Raw genomic sequence first — 20,233 nt, 5'->3', positions numbered from 1 at the left:
AGCTCCACTTCCCAGGTTCACGTCATTCCCTCCCAAGTAGCTGGGACTACAGGCGCCTGCCACCACGCCTGGCTAATTTTTTGAATTTTTAGTAGAGATGGGGTTTCACCATGTTAGCCAGGATGGTCTTGATCTCCTGACCTCGTGATCTGCCCGCCTCGGCCTCCCAAAGTGCTGGGATTACAGGCGTGAGCGACTGTGCCCAGCCTTAATGATGTTTTTGAGTAACCAGTAATGGTGGCTTACGTAGGCTACCTCAGCAGTTTTATGAGTTATTATTTGATTTTTCTCAGTGGGCCTCTTCCTCTTTTAAAAAGAAAATTATTTATTTTAATTAATACATAAAATTATATATATTGATGTTTTGATATATGTATACACTGTGAAATGGCTAAATCAAGCTATTTAACATACACATTACCTCACATACTTAAGGATTTTTGTGGTGAGAACACTTAAAATGTACTCTGTTAGCAATTTTCAAATATACAACATACTGTTATTAACTATAGTCTATATAATGTATAATAGATCTCTTGAACTTATTTATTCCTCCTATCCAACTGAAATTTTATGTCCTTTGACTAGCATTTCCCTGATCCCCCTAGCTTCTGATAACCACCATTTTATTTTGTTAATGAGCTTGACCTTTTTACACTCCATATGTAAGTGAAATCATGCTGTATCTGTCTTTCTGTGCCTGGCTTATTTCAGTTAACATAATGTCCTCCAAGTTCATCTAGGTTGTCATAAATAACAGGATTTCCTTTTTGAAAGCTGAGTAGGCCAGGTATGGTGGCTCACGCCTGTAATCCCAACACTTTGGGAGGCTGAGGCAGGTGGATTGCTTGAGCCTAGGAGTTCAAGACCAGCCTGGGCAACACGGTGAAACCCTGTCTCCACAAAATACAAAAATTTGCTAGGCATGGTGGCATGTGTCTAGTCCCAGCAACTTGGGAGGCTGAGCTGGGAGGCTGAGATGAGTCCAAGAGGTGGAGACTGCAGTGAGCTGAGATTGTGCCACTGCACTCCAGCCTGGGTGACAGTGTGAGACCTCGTCTCCAAAAACAAAAAAATGCTAAGTACTATTCTGTTGTGTATATGTGCCACATTTTCTTTATTCATCCATTCATGGATGTTCAGATTGATGCTATAGTGTGGCTATTGTGAATAATGCTGCAGTGAACATGGGAGTGCAGATATCTTTTTGACATACTGATTTCTTATCTTTTGGATATATATCCAGTAGTGGGATTACTGGATCATATGATAGTTCTATTTTTAATTTGTTGAGGAGCCAGTATACTGTTTTCCATAGTGACTGTACTAGTTTACATTCCCAGCAATAGTATATAAGGGTTCCCTTTTCTCTACATCCTTGCTGACACTTATTATTGCCGTTTGTCTTTTTGATAATAGCCATTCTAACAGATGTGGTGATATTGTGGTTTAAATTTTCATTTCTTGAATGTTTAATGATGTTGAGCACTTTCTCATATGCCTGTTGACTATTTTTATGTCTTCTTTTGAGAAGTGTCTATTTATATCCTTTGCCCATTTTTAAATTAGGTTTTCTTTTGCTGTGGAGTTGAGTTCCTTATATATTTTGCATATTAACCCATTATCAAATATATGGTTTGCAAATATTTTCTCCCATTACATAGATTGTCTCTTTACTCTGTTGTTTCCTTTGCTGTACGGAAACTTTTTGCAGTAATCCCATTTGTCTATTTTCACTTTTGTTGCATGGGCTTTTGGTGTCATATCCAAAAATATCATTGTCCAGACCAATGTCATGGAGCTTTTTCCCTAGGTTTTCTTCTAGTAGTTTTACAGCTTCAGGTCTTATGTTTAAGTCTTCAGTGCATTTTGAGTTGATTTTTGTAAATGTGAGGTGTGAGATGAGGGTCTAATTTCACTGTTTTGCATGTGGATATCTAGTTTCCCCACACCATTTATTGAAGAGATTGTCCTTTGACCTTTTTGTGTTTGTCCTTTGACCTGTGTGTGTGTGTGTTTTATTTTTTGGCATCTTTGTTTAAAAAAATTGACCATAAATATGTGGATTTATTTCTGGGCTTTTATTCTGTTCCATCAGTCTGTGTGTCTATTTTTATGCCAGTAACATACTGTTTTGATTGTTATAGCTTTGTACTAGATTTGGGAATCAGGTACTGTGATGCCTCTGGCTTTGTTCTTTTTGTTCACAATTGCTTTGGCCATTTGGGGTCTTTTGTGGTTCCATATGAATTTTAGAATTGTTTCTTCTATTTCTGTGAAAATTGTCATTGAAATTTTGATAGGGATTGTATTAAATCTGTAGATTGCTTTGTATAGTATGGACATTTTAGCAGTATCAATTCTTCCAATCCATAAACAGGACATCTTTTCATTTTATTTGTGTCTTCTTCAATTTCTTTCATCAATGTTTTATAGTTTTCATTTCAGCCTCCCAAGTAGCTGGGATTACAGGCATGCACCACCATGCCGAGCTAATTTTGTATTTTTAGTAGAGGTGGAGTTTCACCATGTTGGTCAGGCTGGTCTCGAACTCCTGACCTCAGGTGATCCACCTGTCACAGCCTCCCAAAGTGCTGGGATTACAGGCATTAGCCACCGCACCTAGCCTATACTTTCATATATATATATATTTGTGTTACTAAATAGTGTCCCTTGCTCTCTACTTGAAGAACACCCTTGAGCATTTCTTATAAGATAGATCTTGTGGGGATAAGCTCCTTCAGCTTTTGTCTGGCAGAATCTTTGTTTTTTCCTCATTTCTGAAGGAGAGCTTTGCCAACTACAATATTCTTGGTTGACCTTTTTTTTTGTTTGTTTTTGTTTTTGTTTTCCATAAGCATTTTGAATATATTATCCCACTCTTTTCTGGCCTTTAAGGTTTCTGCTGATAAATCTGTTAGAACTCCCTTATAATGTGATGTACTTTTTTTCTTTTGCTGCTTCCAGCATCCTCTCTGTCTTTGATTTTTGATAGTTTGATTATAATACTTCTTGATATAGTCTTACTTGAGTTCAGTCTGATTGGAGACTTTTGACCTTCCTGTACCCAGATATTTATAACTTTCCCCAGATTTGTATAGTTTTCTGCTATTATTTCTTTAAGCTTTCTATCCCTTTGTGTCTGTCTCCTCCTTCTTGAACTCCAGTTCCCATAAATCCCATAAGCTTGCTTTCTTTTCATTCTTTTTTTCTTATCCAACTGTATATTGTCAAATAATCTGTCTTTAGATTCAAAGGTTCATTCTTTTGCTCAATCAGTTCTGCTGTTGATACTCTCTATTGCATTTTTCATTTCAATTCTCGTATTTTTCAGCTGTAGAATTTCTGTTTGATTTTTTAAATATAATTTCAATCTCTCGTAAATTTTTTGTTTTAGTTATTTATTGTTTTCCTGGTTTCCTTTAATTGTTTCTCTGTATTTTCTTGAAGTTCGCTGAGTTTCCTTAAAACAGTTATCTTGAATTCTTTGTCAGGCAGTTCATGTGTCTTCTTTTTCTTTCTTTTTTTCTTTCTTTTTTTTTTTTTTTTGAGATGGAGTTTTGTTCTTGTTGCCCAGGCTGGAGTGCAATGGCATGATCTTGGCTCACTGGAACCTCTGCCTCCTGGGTTCAAGCGATTCTTCTGCCTCAGCCTCCTGAGTAGCTGGAATTACAGGCGCCTGCCACCACGCCCGGCTAATTTTTTGTATTTTTAGTAGAGATAGGATTTTACCATGTTGGCCAGGTTGGTTTTGAACTCCTGACCTCAGGTGATCCATTTGTCTTGGCCTCCTAAAGTGCTGAGATTACAAGTGTGAGCCATCACGCCCGGCCGTATCTTCATTTCTTTAGAGTCTGTTCCTGGTGCTTTATTTTGTTCATTGGTGGCAACATGTTTCCTTGATTGTTCTTGATCCTCATGGCTATGCATTGGTATCTGTGCATTTGAAGAAGCAGGGACTTTTGCTGGTGAATGGTTTTTGCATTCTGGCTTTGTCCGGAAAAGCCATTCACCAGTCAGCCTGCCCAGAGATTCTGGGTAGGCCATTTGGTGTGATCTGCAGGTAGCCTTGCTGGTAGAGTCCTTAGGCAGGGTGGCCTGGTGTCGAGTCCGTGGGGTTGGGGTTGAAGCCTGGATCCACTGGGGTGTACCTGTTGATTGGATCCTCAGGCATGGACCTGGTGCTTGTATCTTGTGCAGAGAGGCTATCCCAAAGCCTAGGTCCACAAGGGCTGACCTGGGGCTGGACTGGGCCTTGAGCCTGGGTCTTCAGAGATTGGCCAGGTGCTAGGATGAACCTGGTGCCCAGGTCCACTGAAATGGGCCTGGAGGCTGAGTCTGATGGATGTGTCTGAAGGCTAGGTTCATTAGGGCTGGCTTGGGTCCTGGGGCCACAGGCCTCAGCCTAGAACCTAGGTCCATAGGGGCAGTCCTGGGGTTCTGAGGGCCGGCCCAATGCTGGGGTCTACTGGGTTGGCCTAGACCCAGGGTCTGCTGGATTGTGGGAATGCAGGGGCCAACCTGAAGGTGGGGGTGGTCATAGAGACCAGCCTGGCACTGGGCAGGCCTGGAGCCTGTGTCTGCAGGCTCCAATTTGGGTGCCATTGGGGTGCCAATTTGGCACTGGGCTATGTGGGCAGACCTGGCTCTGGTTTTGTCTGGAACCTAGGGTGGGACTGGATTCTGGGGCCATAGTTGCTGGCCTGATGCTGGGTGGGCCCGGAGTCTGTATCTGCAGGGGCCAGCATGGAGGCTGGGTCTGTGGGTGCAGGCATTATGACTAGGGATGCAGAGCTGGACTGAGGCCTGGTGTTGGGGTAGGCTGAGAGCCTGAGTCTGGGTGACCTTCCCTCTTAAAGCAGATAGTCATGAAAATTCAAAGATAAGCTTTGTTCTAAGTGTGGGAAGACAGGGACATGCCAGCAAATGGACTTCTTTTAAGCATTCAGTGGCTGGGAGCTGATTAGCAAGCAGCTTCTCCAGATCCTATCCTTGACCATGGTGGCTGAGGGTCTTGGGTTAGCTAAGCTCCACTTTACCTAGCATTCCATCCATCCACAGTAAGTTAAGCCTTGGAATAAAGACTGCATTGGCAAAATTCTTAACATACTACTGTGAGTGCTGGTGAGGGTGTCATAAGATGGACAGTCTTTATATCACTGGTAGGATTGAAAATTTATACCACTCTTCTGGAAAGTAATTTGGCACAGTATAAAAAAGGCTTTTATAATGTCCATTCCCTTTGGTCTAGTTTTCATATTTATAGAAGTCTATCTTAAAGAACTAGGGAAGTGGACATAGATTTATATTAAGAAATCTTAACTTGTATACTACTTATAATAGGGGAAAATTGGAAAGAATCTAAATGTCCTAGAAAAGAGGACTAGTAAATCATGTCAGTTATGTAGCTATATGATGAGATATTTTGCAACCAACTTTCAAATGCCTAATGACATGGAGAGATGCCCATGATATAATGTTGAATTGAAAAACATGAGGATATAACCTTTTATACACAAATATGATCCTTCTTTTTAAAAAAGGGGAATAAGAAAATACATGTTGGCCGGGCGTGGTGGCTCACGCCTGTAATCCCAACACTTTGGAAGACCGAGGTGGGTGGTCTTCCAAACCCTCAAACACCTCAGGAGTTTGAGACCAGCCTGGCCAACATAGTGAAACCCCGTCTCTGCTAAAAATACAAAAAATTAGCTAGGTGTGGTGGCATGCACCTGTAATCCCAGCTACTCAGGAGGCTGAGGCAGGAGAATCACTTGAATCGGGGAGGCAGAGGTTGCAGTGAACCGAGATTGCACCACTGCACTCCAGCCTGGGCAGGCGACAGAGCGAGACTCCGTCTCAAAAAAAAAGAAAAGAAAAGAAAAGAAAATACATGTGTATATACGGTTAAAAAAAGACCAGAAAAAAGCAAATTATTATGAGTGAAGATATTATGGGTGATTTGTGTTTTCTTTTTTAAACTAGCCTGTATTTTTTTCAAATTTTCTACAAATGAGTCTGTATGATTTTTATAGTCAGAAAAAGCAGTAAATGTAGAAATGTCTCCACACACACCCTACATTGCACCAAAAAAGACTTATTTGTCACAGTTGTAGGCAAAAAATGGTTTACGTTAGGGTTGAATTTGCCAATTATCATAATGGGCAAATGGGTTCTGAATCCTCCAGCTTTCTGCACTGTATCGTGATTACGGCCGCTGGTGCCAGTACTGGTGTGTGAGCTCCAGCACGGCCCATCTGCTGCTCAGGCTTGCTTGGCTGACACAGATTTATTTCATTTAGTTTGGTAATTTGGCAACAGTTTCTCTTTTCTCATTATCCTAGCTGGGATTCAGTACCAGTGTTACTCATTTTGTTTGCCAGTTTGTTGTTTTCTTTTGTTCCATTTTGTGAAGATGAAGAAGCCAACAACAGGAATTCTGTCTTCCAAAAATGCAGTGCTTGTCCTTCGGGATCTTGGGCATGCCTTGCTAAAGTGCTCTCTATTTTTGACACTTGCAAGCCATTTCAATTGTTTGGATAAATAGAAAGCTTCATGGTGTATTTTTCAAAGAGCTTAGCATTCCTTTCCTCTCCCCACTCCACCAAGGAAGATTTGGAAATTGTTCCAAATAGAAATTATAAACATTAGCCTGGAGCTGTGCTGTCTCTGTCTGGTTTTGATGCTTTTTTTGTTTTAACTAAAGGCTCATGTTGTTTGTTTAATCTTCATCAGTACTGCAAAAACACGTGGTATAAGACTTAACTCTGCCCCAAGCACCCTACACATAAGAAGGGATTTTCATCTGAATTAGTTTGTATTTCAAAGAGCACTGGGATAGCCAGATTGCTAAGAATTTGCTCAAGTAAAACTTTAGAACTATTGGAATCTTAGAGATGTCTTGAATGGATTTGTTAGGATAGGACGGCTGCTGCCTGAGAATCCTCTTTGAACCTGACACTATTTTTTTTTTTTTTGAGGAGACATTCTTTGTAATACTTTGTGCTACTTTTCTCTCTAGGTTACCCCGAAGAGACTTACCCAATTTATGACCTTTCAGACTGTATCAAGCGTAGGCAAGAAACAATCTTGGTGGATTACCCTGACCCAAAAGAACTTTCTGCTGAAGAAATAGCTGAAAGAATGGGAATGATAGAAGAGGAAGAATCAGATCATTTGGGTTGGGAAAGTCTGCCCACTGACCCCAGAGCCCAGGAAGATAATTCTGTTACCTCGTGTGATCCAAAGCCAGAAACATGTTCCTGCTGTTTTCATGAAGACGAGGATCCTGCTGTCTTGGCAGAGAATGCTGGATTCAGTGCAGATAGCTACCCTGAGCAAGAGGAAACCACCAAAGAAGAGTGGTCCCAAGACTTTAAAGATGAAGGGTTGGGCATCAGCACCGATAAAGCATATACAGGCAGCATGCTGAGGAAGCGTAACCCCCAGGGTTTAGAGTGAAAACAGCCAGTCTGAAGTATCCATTACTCAAGTCCCAAGGTGACCTCTCTCTCCTCAGATTTCCTTCTTGGCCCTGTGCCCTGCACTTTCTTCACTGTGTTCAAGTGTCATAGCTATCAGGCCACTATCATGGATATCATGTATCCTTCCTGGTGCTCACACACCTGTCACCTTGTAAAACACGGACATTAGTGTGAACACAGGACAGCTTCGCTCTTTCTCTTCCTGCCTTTCCTCTATCAGAGAAGTTGATCCATTAAGTAATTATGTTTGGTCTATTGTAATTACAGATGGGACCACTCAGGGGCAAAGGTCTGACTCTTCCTGGTAGGTGTAACAGATAGTTCACCTGTGAACGAACATCAGCTTACAGATGATGAGGACTTAAGGTTGCAAGAATGAAGATTTCAGACTCCAAGATCCCTTATTCTTTGGGCCTTGAGCAGGTTAGTAGTCCCCTGGTGAGAAGAGAACATTTTGTTTGTGGGGCTGATGGGCCCAGAGGAGGGTAAGACTCTACTGTCTAAGCTGAAGCCTCTTCCTTGCAGCGAGGGTCTTCCTAGGAACATTGATGCTGCCTCAGACATCCTCTTTTCTCCAGAGTAGGGAAGACTCCCACTGATCTGAGAATGAGCCCAGAGGCTTGTTTGGGGACTGTTTTACTCTGATACTACCTGGATATCTAGCTTCCTTTACCCCTGTTCTGCTTAACAGAACTGCCAAGCCCAGAAGTACCTTTGCACTCCTGGTTTTCAGTGGACAGAGGAAGCTTTAGATAGAGACGTTAGACCCTGCCCTGCAGAGTCAAGACTTGAGGCCATTGAAGCTGCAGGAAGCCCTGCCCAGGGATGGTCCTGCCATGAGGAGGCTGCAACCCTATAAGAGGGCTCAAGATTGTGAATTCTGTTCCTGCCATGAGGAGCTCAGAAGGCCAGGAAGCCAGCAATAGGGGAGAGAATCTGTGTGCTTATGGACAGTCCTTACCTAAAGCTGTTTCTGAATGTTGCACCCTTTGAGAAATTTCTTCTCAGAACCATAAATTGAAACAAATGAGGACTGATCTTGTATACAAAGTGCCAACTCAAGAGGGAAGTTGGAGTATGTCTGTTGCGGAGAACCAATATAGCAGTGCCCAGGGGTAGAGACCGTGTGTTCCATACTCGGATATTTGGGTCTTTTGAGAGAGCTGGGGAAAGTAGCAGCAACTGGATTAAGACTGGGAGGATTTTGACCAAACTAAAGGCCTTTTCTCCTTACTGCATCTGACGTGTGTCTTCTTGAGACAAGATAGCACCCATGAATTACATCATGAGGTATGTGTGAATTCAGTTTACATGTAAGACCTGAGAGTTTGAAGAGGGCACATTCCCAAAGACATTCCCAGTCATGAAATGTAGAAGACTGGAAAATTAAGACATTATGTAAAGGTAGATATGGCTTTTAGAGTTACATTATGCTTGGCATGAATAAGGTGCCAGGAAAACAGTTTAAAATTATACATCAGCATACAGACTGCTGTTAGAAGGTATGGGATCATATTAAGATAATCTGTCAGCTACTACTAGGCATTTATTGTTAATTGAGTTACAGAAAGTCATTCAAGACTGAGTTTATAGAAAGCATATTGCATCTGTCTCTGTGTAGAACATTTGATTCACATTGTGAAGAATGCAGTTTAAAATATACTGAATGCAATCTAGATGTATTGTACAGTAAAGGTGAAAAATAACAGGTGCTCTTTACTGTTTCGATCAATTGTTTTCTGTGTTATTTCCCTTCGTTCACTATGAGGGGTTGATTCATGAGGAGAGCCCTGGGTTCCTGGCTCAGATTTACTTTTGGCCTTAGGATATGATTCCCTTATTAGAGATAAATACTGCTGTTTTCTTCTAGCTCATTCATTCATTTAGCAGTCAGTTGCTCAGTGCTAGGTACTAGGAACAGAGGCTCAATTTCTACCCTCAAAAAACTCAATGTAACGAGAGAGAGCCTGACAGATAAAATGAACTATGACCCTATAAGAGGGCTCAGGATTGTGAATTCTGCAGGCAGAGAAACATGAGCCATGATCTGTCCCTGCATTTTCTAGCTGTGGAATCTTGGGTCAGCTCCTTAACTGGTCTGAGCTTTGGCTTCAGGGTAGTAAAGGGAGGGGTATTAAAGGTCCTGGTTAAATGAAATCATCAGTGTGTGTAAAACAGCATTGGTTCTAGCTCATACATGATAACCACTCATTAAGTGGTAATTATGTTTTTAGTATAAGGGCTATGCTGTAATTCAGACATGGGCCCAAAACTACAGGAAAGATAAATTGTTTTTGCTAAAGTATTGCCAAGAAACTTCACGGTTTCTTGGGAGGTGGGCCTTGAGGCATGCAAAGAACTTCTTCAGGTAGGCAAAGAAGAGAGGACACTCTTGGCAGAAAGAGTTGTTGAAAAAAGCAGTAGGGTGTGAAAATACATGGATGTTCAAGTATTTTGGTGAGGCTGTTATGTAAAGTGTTGTTGGTCTTTGGGGAAAATTGGCTTATGGAAATTCCTGCCAGAAGCACTAAGCCCTTATGGTGTTTCTTCCTGCCCTAGCTCTTGGTTGGTTTATATATAAGGAATATATTTGTGTGTTTATATATCAGACATTTGGATGTACCTTTCAGTTATTTAGGATTTAGAACATTCTTTTTGGATTTTCCAGAATTATTTTATCCTTCAGCGATGACATATGTGTATATACAACCCAGGATGACAACATCATGGGTCCGGTTTTTGTTGCCAGGGCTGCTGTCTCTTTTCTTGCGGTCTTCATTTCTCACGAGGGTGCTGGCAACTCGATCAGTCCCCTGGCCTTTTGGCACTGTGGCAGAGTACCCAAGCCACGCCTTTATGGACAGCTAGCTCACAAAACCACTGCATAATCTGGGATCGCTCTTGGTAAATCAGGTGGGTGGTGCAGCCAGGAGACCCCCTTTCCTGGTCACAACAGGAGCACAAAGAAACCATTATCTCCATGACTAGCTCCAGAAGCTGGGCCCAGGGAGTTGTGATGAGGAGTGGAGGTGTATTTGGCCTGTAGAATCAATGGCCTTTGAGAACCATACAATGCACCTTATATGGCTTGGGTGATCAAATAACTTACGGTCCAAATTCAAACACTTTGGAAAAAGGGAGCTTTAATATAATTATGCCAAGGTGATAGGCATAAACGAAGACTGTCCTGGACATAGGGTCACCCCTGTCTATAGCCATTTAAGATTTTTGAACCTGATGACTAAACAAACAAAACCCTCTTTCCTTTTTAGAATATCCTGTATGCGCTATTTCCCGCCAGAGGCAGAGGCCACAGGAGATAGGCCATGGTTCAGGTAGGAAATGCTCTTGGTCACATCAGAACTCTAGGTCTGGGGGAATAAACAAACCCTAAGTATTACCACACTCTCAAAGTTCTCTTCAATCTGGACTATTTGTATTCCAAAGAAAAATTTAGTGCTTTAGCTATTCAGCAATATTGAGAAAAAATATGAACACATTTATGACTTTGCCTTGACCGTTGACTTTTCTAAAATGTGCTTCCTTTTCCTTTATTTCCCTTTTTTTATACAAAGAAAATAGGCCGAATTTCTCCTCTTAGGTCATTCCTTAACCTCTCAGAGAACCAGTTTCCCCATGAATTGGGAATAATGCTCTATTTACAGGGCTGTTTGGATTAAATAAGATGCTGTTTATAAAGTGTCTGTGCCAGGGCAAAGCATGTGGTAGGTGCTTGGTGACAGCATGATCCCTGTCACCACTCTGTCAAGTCCAGTGTTGCTGAGATGTCACACCTGACACCCTCTAAGGCTACCCTGATTGCCAGGAGTGGCCCAGGGCCCTTCTGCAGTCTCTGGGTGCCTTTAGTTAAAACCTCTTGTCTGGGTCAGACCATTAGCTTTCGTGTCTGCTTCTAGCTACAACTGTAGCCTCCCTTCCTTTTGCCTTCAAATCTGCCACAGCTGCCCTGCAACAAAAAAGATTCCTAAGCATTTCGAGGTCCTGTTTAAATGGGTTAGGGTCCAAGCAAGCCCTGAGAAATCAAGTGGTTGGGTCTTTTATACCTTTTTCATCTCTACAGCCCTGTTCTCTTCCTAAGGCCAGGCCCACAGGGGATACTGAGGAACCACCAGCCCCTTCAGGTGGCACAGCAGACCCTGAAGAGAACTGCTCTAACTTAAGTACCTTCTGACTTCACCATTTTTCCAGCCTCTGGGTGTGGTTCTGATGAACCTTAAACTTGAAAGGCACAGCCAGAGGAAGGACAGTGTTGACCCACATGTCATTGGTGAGGTTATGATCTCTTTGCTATTATCACCTACTTACCCACCTGAGGCTCCTAGGAAACAATGAATGAAAGGTATAGAAAAAAATTAGGAAGTAAACAGGGCTTTTTTTCCCCTTTATGAAAAAAGTACACAGAAGTGTTGAAACGATTCAAGTTTAATTTGTTGATATATGTGTGTACTTAGACAAACACTAAATTCTACAACATACATAATGTCAACATGGGAAAATACCAAGTTTGTCATTGCACATACCAATAAATAAATACATTTGCTCCAGAATACCAAAGAAGTTTATTCAAAAAGTCAATAAAAGCAGTTTTGCAAATTTGTCTAAAACGCCAGATAATCTTGAACAAAAATAAAATGACCACTCCAAAATAGGAAAAGACAATCTTGTGCAAATAGACATACACAGTCTAGGCATTGTGAAAACTGGCTGTGTTCCCAGCAAAAGATACTGCACCCTCCTGACCAAGCAGTCAGGCTTCCCTTTCCTAGCCATCCTAAGTTGCCTTCTAGGAAACTCTGGATCTCAGCCTCATCTCCAGCTTTGCCTGGACCTTGCTAGGGGGAGGGAGGGACAGGAGCACAGAGGAGGAGAGGGGAGGGATGTGATGTCTTTCTTAGGAAAGAAAAAAAGGCACAGTGATGAGCTATAAAGGTAGTGATGAAAGCAAGGAATAATTTTCATTCACCCCAAATCCTACTGCAAGCTTTAACAATGTAACATCTTCATCTTGTGGTTAGGAAAATGGACCTAGAGAGGTTACTCATCTTGTGGTTAGGAAAATGGACCTAGAGAGGTTACGTGGTTTGCTCAAAATCACATAGCTACTAAGTGCAGTAGTGCTTTCTATAAGACCAACTTGCCTTTCCACTTGGTTGGAAAATTTAATAAGTGCAGTAGTGCTTTCTGTAAGACCAACTTGCCTTTCCACTTGGTTGGAAAATTTAAAAACCAAACCTGTCATAATATATCTGTTCTGCCCCTCCCGCCTGTATCATGAGATGACTGAAAATTCCAGGTGGCCATAAACTCAAACAAGAGCCTAGCCCTTCCTTGGCTTATTACCGGTGGCTACTACAAACCTACAGACCAGAGCCCAGGGTAGTATAGAGTCCCAACTCTGGGCCCTGACTGCAGGTCATTCAGGTCCCAGTCACAGTGAAAGCAGACTCATTCAGCTATCTGGAGAAGTGTAATCTGAGGGCCACTTGGCATCCTGAGTTAACACAGGGATGCCGCAGCTGGGGTAAGGAATTAGAGAAGGGAAGGCCAGTGTTACTGCAGTAAGAGAAAACCAGGAAGTCCATCTAGGAGATGAAATTTGTGCTTGCATAACAGAGCCATGGAAATGGCTATCCCAGCATCTCCCCTCACTGCAGACTCCATTGTAAGCAAAGCACGGACCTTTTTCTTTGAAACCAACCCTGTCACTTGTTAAATTTAGAATTACCTCTAAATGCTAAGTTTATTTAAGAGGTAAATGTCCTGCTATTTTCAGAATGGAAAAAAAAAAAAAAACCTTCTGCTTCTAGAATTTTGTGCCCTACTTGTCACTGAAGGAGGCAGGCTCCAAAAGTTCTCTTATAGCTTCTGATTATCACAGTCCTGGCTTCCAACACCTGTGTTCGCCATAGATCTGGACATTATGTGCTTCCTCTGAACTAGTGTCGTGATTTTTAAGGCACATTCACTAGAGTATGTTCAATTTCAACCAAAAGCATACGTGCAACATACCAGTTTTTTCAGGCAATGCAGAGTGGGAACTGAAAAGCTAACAACATTCTTGGATGGTGTCCTCTGACTCAGAACCCTGAGAGAAAAAGCTGGTATTTTCCCAGGTATACCTTCTGTTCAGAGAGCATGAAATGAATGGACAAAATCCACAGGCGATCATAACAACATCCTTATTCCTTTCCTACTCATTCATTCTCAGGAATATAATCACAATTAAGAAACCTCAGTTGATTGCTGATTGCCCTTTTCCCCAAATAAACACACAGACGCGCAGACACACACATACACAGACGGACACAGAGCACCTTGGAGCCAGAAGGAAAGAAAAGCTAGACTTGGAGAAGAGTTGGGGAAGTGAACTTCACCACTCTGCAGAATTGTTCTGGGGCAGAGGGTGTAGAGTTTTGGGGTGTGGTCCCAGAAGCGGTTACAGAGAAGCTGCCTAAACTCCCAACTGCCCAATACCATTAGGAACTGCTCATTCTGTCATTAATTCCCTGCCCAAAGACCATCTATCCAGGTAGAGGGTATGAACGGCAAGAACTCTTATTGTGGGAGAGGCTGAACCCAGGTGGGTTCCAGGGGCCCTAGCAGCTTTACGAGTCCATGCACCCATGGCCCCAGGGCCAGTGGTCAAGGAAAACCAGGATCACCAGGAGTGCACTCAGCTACTGATGCTTGTCACTCAATGCCTGACAGAGGTTTGTGGCTGAGGCGATCCTTCTCCACACTTAGGCTAGAAAGCTCAGCCTGTCTTTCCTGACTCCACCAAAAGATCCAGCCAACTCCCTCTTTGTGCTACAGGAGAAAGCAGAGGCCAAGAGTTTTCCTTTGTGCTTCTGATTTTTCCACTGCCACCAGGGTCTCCGTCTCACCAGAACTCAGAACCAGCCTGTTCTATCTTAAAATCATAGATCCAGAGAAATAGCTTGACCTAACATTAGAGATGATCTAGTTTCCATCATCTCAAATGTCACCATGAAGATCTCTTCTCCTTAAAGGCAGGGAAGGGCTAAACTGGAACTATAGAGAGGAGGATGGCACCATGGTATCTCGCCAGCGCTGGCACAAAGTTCTAGTGCCCTCTAGAAACTGGACCATGTTGCAAAAGCTAATCGTTGGAGGGGGTCTCTCACAGAGATGTACGGCCGAGGTGTGGGCAGATCCTGCTAGGACAGGTATGCCTTGCTTTAAGCATTCAACATAGGGAAATCTAGATTACAAAGAAATGAGAGCATATTACTTCTACTTAAGTCAAAACAAGTCCTTCACCTATAAAGCCTAACACGTTTAAAATACAACTTCTATTTTAAAAAATTTCTACTTAGCTTTTCCAAACATCTACTCTAAAGCAAGGTACAACCCCTGCTTGCTTCCCACCAATTTCAGATCTCTTATCTGGGCAAGAAGCCTCCACCAGGGTAAATGACAAATGAGCAAAAGCTTGAGCTTAGAGTTCCCAAGCCTGCAGGGTGGATGGTGCCATCCAAGGAGAAATAGCGGTAGTGGAGGGAGTTAGGCTCAGGCCCAGTCCCAGAACCTTTATGCACTCTCTCCCACCTAGACCGAGAAGTGTGCAGCAGCCTTACTAAGGCCTGCTTACTGCTGAGTAGCCCTCGCGGAGGGGCCAGACACAGGCCAATCCTGGATCATACTCACGTGCAAAAAGCCAGACAACTTTCAACAGGGAACTGCCTGATTTGCTACTGGAATGGTTTCAATCTAATTTATCAACTCTGATGCTTCTAAGTCTCTGAATCGGGGGAAGTGGGGAGGGCATGCAGACTGGGCCCCAGGAGGCCAGAGATACTAGTTTCTTGGGGGACAGTGGGAACAAAGAAATCAAGAGAACTTGAAGTTCTGAATGCTGCCATTAACCAGCTAGGTGACCCAGGGCAAGCCCCATTTTCTGAGTGTGACTCACCTAAAGCAACAAGGTTGTACTAGATTCCTAAGGGTCCTGCCACTGCTGATCTCTTGTGGTTCTAAAATATTCCCTGCTTTATTCACCCTGTCCCATTCCCTCCCAAGAACCTACATGGTTACCAACCATGACTTGGCTGACAGCAGTGAGAAAGTTGGGTCTTTCCAGAGAGAGAGAGAGAGAGGAGAGATTCTTCAAGGAGCATGCCATGGCTTGGGAATGGTTCTCTGGCAGCAGGATTCCCAGGCATGCCTAGCTGTGTGCAGTCAGGCTGGTGACCTGGACCCCATTTGTGTTTCCTGGGGGTTGTGCTGGGCTGCTCAGCAGAGAGCTCCTGGGGAAGCTGACACAGGACTCCCAGAACAACCCTGATCCAGGGACCCTGTTCATGCACTTCTGCATGCTGAGCCTGTGTCTTGCAGGGCCCATCCACCACGACAGCCCTGAGAGCTGGGTTCCTACTGCCTCTGTGAGACACAGCAAACCTGGAGAAATCAAATGCGCTAGAAACCTAGCCACCAGCTGATTCCCATAGCCACAGCAAGCCAGGCACCTGCAGTCCTGACAGGGTCCTGCCACTTACCTGTCCCCACCACCCTCCCAACTTCTCTCAGGCTTGAGTGAGGCCTTCTGAAGTTGAAGGGCTTTCTGCAGTTGTTTAAGGGCCAGGCTTGGCCACCAAGCCCTTTGCTACATAAAGTTGATGTGGCCTTCATACATACACACATTCACTGTGCCCCTACCTGCTGGAGTACCCATTGCCATCTGACTCCTTGGCTGAGCGGACGACTGGGCCACGGCAGCCCTGCATTGTGCTTCCTCTCCCTCTATGCCTCTTCCGGCCTTCCCAGCTGAAGAGGTTGCTCAGCTTGGTAAGTACGACTACAACACACTACTACCCCAAGGGTGGGAGTGTGTGTTGATCTCGTGGCATGGAAAGAATTATTCTCATCCCTTCACACCCACCCACCCGCTCTCCACTACTCCCCTGCCTCAGTAGCAGAGGCAAAGGAGCCAGTTCCTGGCTGGCTAGGCCAGGGAGCCCACTGAGGGCCAAAGCTTCATCTGGCGGAAGGCCTATATACAGAGGATAGGCAGGGCTGTCTCCACAGGCAGGCAGGCAAGCTCCGCTCCAGGCTGGGCAACCCCAAAGGGCACGAAGAGGCCTCTACTCGCACGCCAGCTTGCTGTCGAAGCTGGACAGGGCAATGGCAAAGGCCTGCAGCGCACACAGCGGGTAGTTGTAATCCATGGTGAACACATCCTCTGCTACCCGGCCAAACTGCATCACGATGTAGTCCGCTGGGGCCAAGCACAGGCACAGACAGAGAAAAGGACAGGACAGGAATGGTAGAGCCAGGGAAGGATAGACAGACACCCAAACCACATGAGGGAAGAAAAAGTGAGAAGCAGAGATGCCAGGGGAATCACAAAGGGAAGTAAAACAAAGGCCAATTGGGAGAAGTAGCAGGAAAGAGGTGGCAGATGGCAAAGGACAAAGTAAGATGCATGTGAACACCAGGGGACAGAAAAGAGGAAAAGTCCTTTTAAAGGGTGTTCCCGTGCCTGAGACTCCGTTGAATACACAGAATCTAGGACCAGGGCTGCAAAGAAGGTTCTTCCAGGACCTCCCAGTCATTAGGGTTAGAAAGTTCCATACATCTAACCTAAGCTGTATAGCTCACATTCTTAAACTCTAGCCAGTGTAGGCAGGGCTAGGTGGGCTGAACCCTACGCTAAGGGCCTTGGGTATCCTACGGACCATAACGAGTAGGGATAGAAACACTCACGGTCATTGCCATGGATGATCTGGAAGTTCTTCACGGAGGCCTGTGTGACGCGCCCATGGAAGTTGAGTACATAGGACTGTGTGTCATCATTCCAGACAGGTGTCTTGTTTTGCAGCTCGATGATACTCTCTGTGTTCTTATTCTGCCAGCGTGCTAGCAGTGTCTCATGCTCCTGGGAGGGCAGCCTCACCTGAGCCAGGCCCAGGCCTTTGGCACCATGACCACCCCAAAAAGGGATCTATCCCAGGAACGGGGGTCCTTAGATTTCCCTAGACCTCCAGGGCTTTCTCACATGGTATCCCCTCCACATATACACATCAGCTGGAGCTCTGCCCTTAGAAGCTCATGCAGAGACTAGGATGATGGGGAAAGAGGGGAGGAAGGGGTAGAAACTCACGTTACGGGGGCGGATAGAGACTCTCTCATGAACCATGTTCATGCCTGGGACAATCACGCTCATCTTCCGAGGCCCCTTGAAGCCTAAGACGTTTGTCTCCTGGGAAAGAGAACGCAACACTGGCCACCTGAGGCGTCTATTTACCTACTGGAGAAGGTGGGGGGGACGGGAATAAAGATGAAGAGCTAGTTCCCACCATCTCCACTCCGAAGTCTAACACACATCCCTCTAAACCTCACACGGCCAGAACTGAGCCCCTGGGTCTCTACCCTGCCAGAACTAGCTCCTCTTGTGCGTCATCCTTGCTTCTGCTCACGGCAATGCTGTTCTTCCACTCGCTCCGGCAAACTACTTGGTCACACTCGAGTCCTCTCTTCTACATCCTACGTCTAATCCATCAGCAGTTTCTATCAGCTCTACCTTCCAATTATACCCAGACTTCCACCACTTTTCACCACTAGCTTCTCTCACCAAGATCATTCTAACAGCCTTTACCTGGACTCCTGGTTTCTGTTGTTGGCCCTCCTATTCCTCCTTCCCACCATCTGTTCTCAACACAGCAGCCAGTGCTCAGGCACATTAAGTCAGATGATCTTTCTCCTCTGCTCAGAACTCTCCAGTGGCTCTCCAGCTCACTCCAAGTTAAAGCTGGAGATGTGACTTCACCTGCACGTGGCCCCATGACCTTACTCTCCTCACCATTTACTCCCTGGTATCCACTCCATTCCTTCTTCATGCCAGGCATTCAGGACTTTTGTCCTCACTGTGTCCCCTAGACACGTACACTGCTGTTTTTCACTTCCTTCTGGTCTTTACTCAAGAGCTACCTCAGTGACGCCCTCCCTGCCATTATGAAATTCTCACACATACCTTGACATTTCTTATCTCCCCTCCCCTACTTTTTCTTCTTAGTGTTTATAAAGAACATACTTACTTCACTGATAGATCTGTTTCATAGCTTGTCTGCCCTGCTCGGGCTTTAAGTCCCATAAAGGTATACATTTATGTCTGTTCATTACTATATCCTTAGTGCCTCAAACAGTATGCTTAGTTGGAGCTCACTAAGAACTTGAAGACTCAGGCTGCCTCCCCAAAACTGGTCAGCAGGTGGCACCACAGGATCATACAAAGTAGCTGTGGATTACTTACTGATGGCCTCCAAGAAGTGCCCATGCCCAGGTTGATGAGATACCCACCCCTGATTTTAAAAATGAAGAAAAAGGTTCAAAGGGGTAGAGTAATCCCCTATATTTATATTCCAGTTTGGTCATTTTTGAGCTGTGTGACATCTGCAGCTGAGCTTCAGTTTCCTCATCTATAAAGAAAATAGGATCTACCTCTTAGGTTGAACGTTCAGTGAGATGACAAAGTGCCATGTAATCCATGTAGAACCTGGCATGCCAGAGGGATGATCTGGGAAATGCACAGACAAGAACCCAGGGCGACCGTCTCCTTCTGTCTAAGAGACTCCTGGCCTGGACTGCAGAGAGCCAGGCCTGGTTTTCTGCGCTCCCCAAGCAGATGGCCGGCTGTGGTGTGAGCTCTGAAGTCAGGAGGAGAGAGCCAGAGCCCCTGTCCTAGGCCAGGAACACTCCACAGAGGACAGCCCCTCTCCACACAGCCTTGTCTACCCACTAAGATGGATGGGATAGCCCCTAGATCAGGCATCAAGTCCTGGATTTCATATCTACCTTGGAAATCAGAGACCCCCGAACCTAGGACTCACGTAGCACACAGCTGCCAGCTCCTGACGTAAGGTTCCACTTTCCAAAGTGGAGGATGAGGCCTTCTGAGGGTTGACTCCATTGTCATAAACAGTGAACTTGGTGCCCATCAAGTTGGACCTGAAATAAAGGCACAATCAGTATAGAGTCATGCACCCTCTGCCCCAGAGCAGGGAACAGCTCATAGTCTGTCCTATGAGAAGCCTGCAAAACATTCTGGGCTGGAACAGGAGCAGGCCCAGGGAAGCATACTGCTCACTGAATCCACATCTTTGAAGACACTTCGTGGGCAGAAGGCCTGGACTTGCTCTGAGTTGACTCAAAGTGCATTTCAGTTCAGTGAGAGCAATTCAGGGAGGTCAATCAGGATTCTTCAGAAGATTTATCTGGGGGAACATGGGAGTTCTCCTCATGGGAGGTGAGCAAACAATGGCATCTGATAAGACAGTGGAAGAGGCTTAGCACCCGTGGAGAGAGGATGAGATCTCCTCTGTCGCAGCCAGCCTAAGTCTCAGTCCAGCCCCATCTCCAGCTTTAGCTCCTGACCTCTCTTTATTTATGCTTCCCAAATCTGGTACTCAGTTCCTCAGCAAACCCTACCTCCCCACTGCCCCCACCTGGAATCCTAGGCTCAGAGCCTTCCTGCCCCTTCACCACTGCCCCCCACCCCCAAGATTGCTGTGTGTCTCTTCCCTCAAGAGCTCACTCTCAGCCCTGTCCCTTGGCATTGACCATGGAGCCAAGGCAACTCTTCCATGGTGGCCTGCGTTATCAGTGACACCCTGGGGTTGGATCCATCACCCTTGGGGGGCCTGCACCCACCTCCTGGGAACAGCTTGGGGTCGGGTGTGTGAGTCCCATCTCCAAGTCTGGCTCTAGGCTGG

The 20,233-nt window shown here is 44.8% G+C and overlaps 2 protein-coding genes across 12 annotated transcripts in view; one reads left to right on the top strand and one right to left on the bottom strand.

Moving 5' to 3' along the window:
• RIC3 (RIC3 acetylcholine receptor chaperone) overlaps positions 1–20,233 on the top strand; it is a 77,165-nt gene that overhangs the window by 51,896 nt on the left and 5,036 nt on the right. For 5 of the 9 annotated variants that reach the window (XM_063608088.1, XM_063608089.1, XM_063608087.1 and 2 more), the window contains one exon: positions 7,022–9,216. In XM_063608088.1, coding sequence (XP_063464158.1) covers positions 7,022–7,461 — 440 coding nt within the window. In that variant the 3' untranslated portion in view covers positions 7,462–9,216. Of the gene's footprint in view, positions 1–7,021; positions 9,217–10,756; positions 10,820–20,233 lie in introns of those variants that run through there. The other 4 variants (XR_010113330.1, XR_010113329.1, XR_010113327.1 and 1 more) reach the window with 2 other exon arrangements.
• Positions 11,910–20,233, bottom strand: part of TUB (TUB bipartite transcription factor) — an 87,437-nt gene continuing 79,113 nt past the window's right edge. For all 3 annotated transcript variants that reach the window (XM_034932080.3, XM_003818121.5, XM_003818120.6), the window contains 4 exons: positions 19,352–19,469; positions 17,626–17,724; positions 17,229–17,400; positions 11,910–16,740 (listed from right to left, as the gene is read on the bottom strand). In XM_034932080.3, the coding sequence (XP_034787971.1) occupies positions 16,607–16,740; positions 17,229–17,400; positions 17,626–17,724; positions 19,352–19,469 (523 nt within the window). In that variant the 3' untranslated portion in view covers positions 11,910–16,606. The remainder of the gene's footprint in view (positions 16,741–17,228; positions 17,401–17,625; positions 17,725–19,351; positions 19,470–20,233) is intronic.

The sequence above is a fragment of the Pan paniscus genome, chromosome 9 (assembly GCF_029289425.2).
Source record: "Pan paniscus chromosome 9, NHGRI_mPanPan1-v2.0_pri, whole genome shotgun sequence".
NCBI lineage: Eukaryota > Metazoa > Chordata > Mammalia > Primates > Hominidae > Pan > Pan paniscus.
The sequence above is the reverse complement of the archived record's forward strand: the minus strand, read 5'-3'. Positions and strand labels throughout refer to the sequence as shown.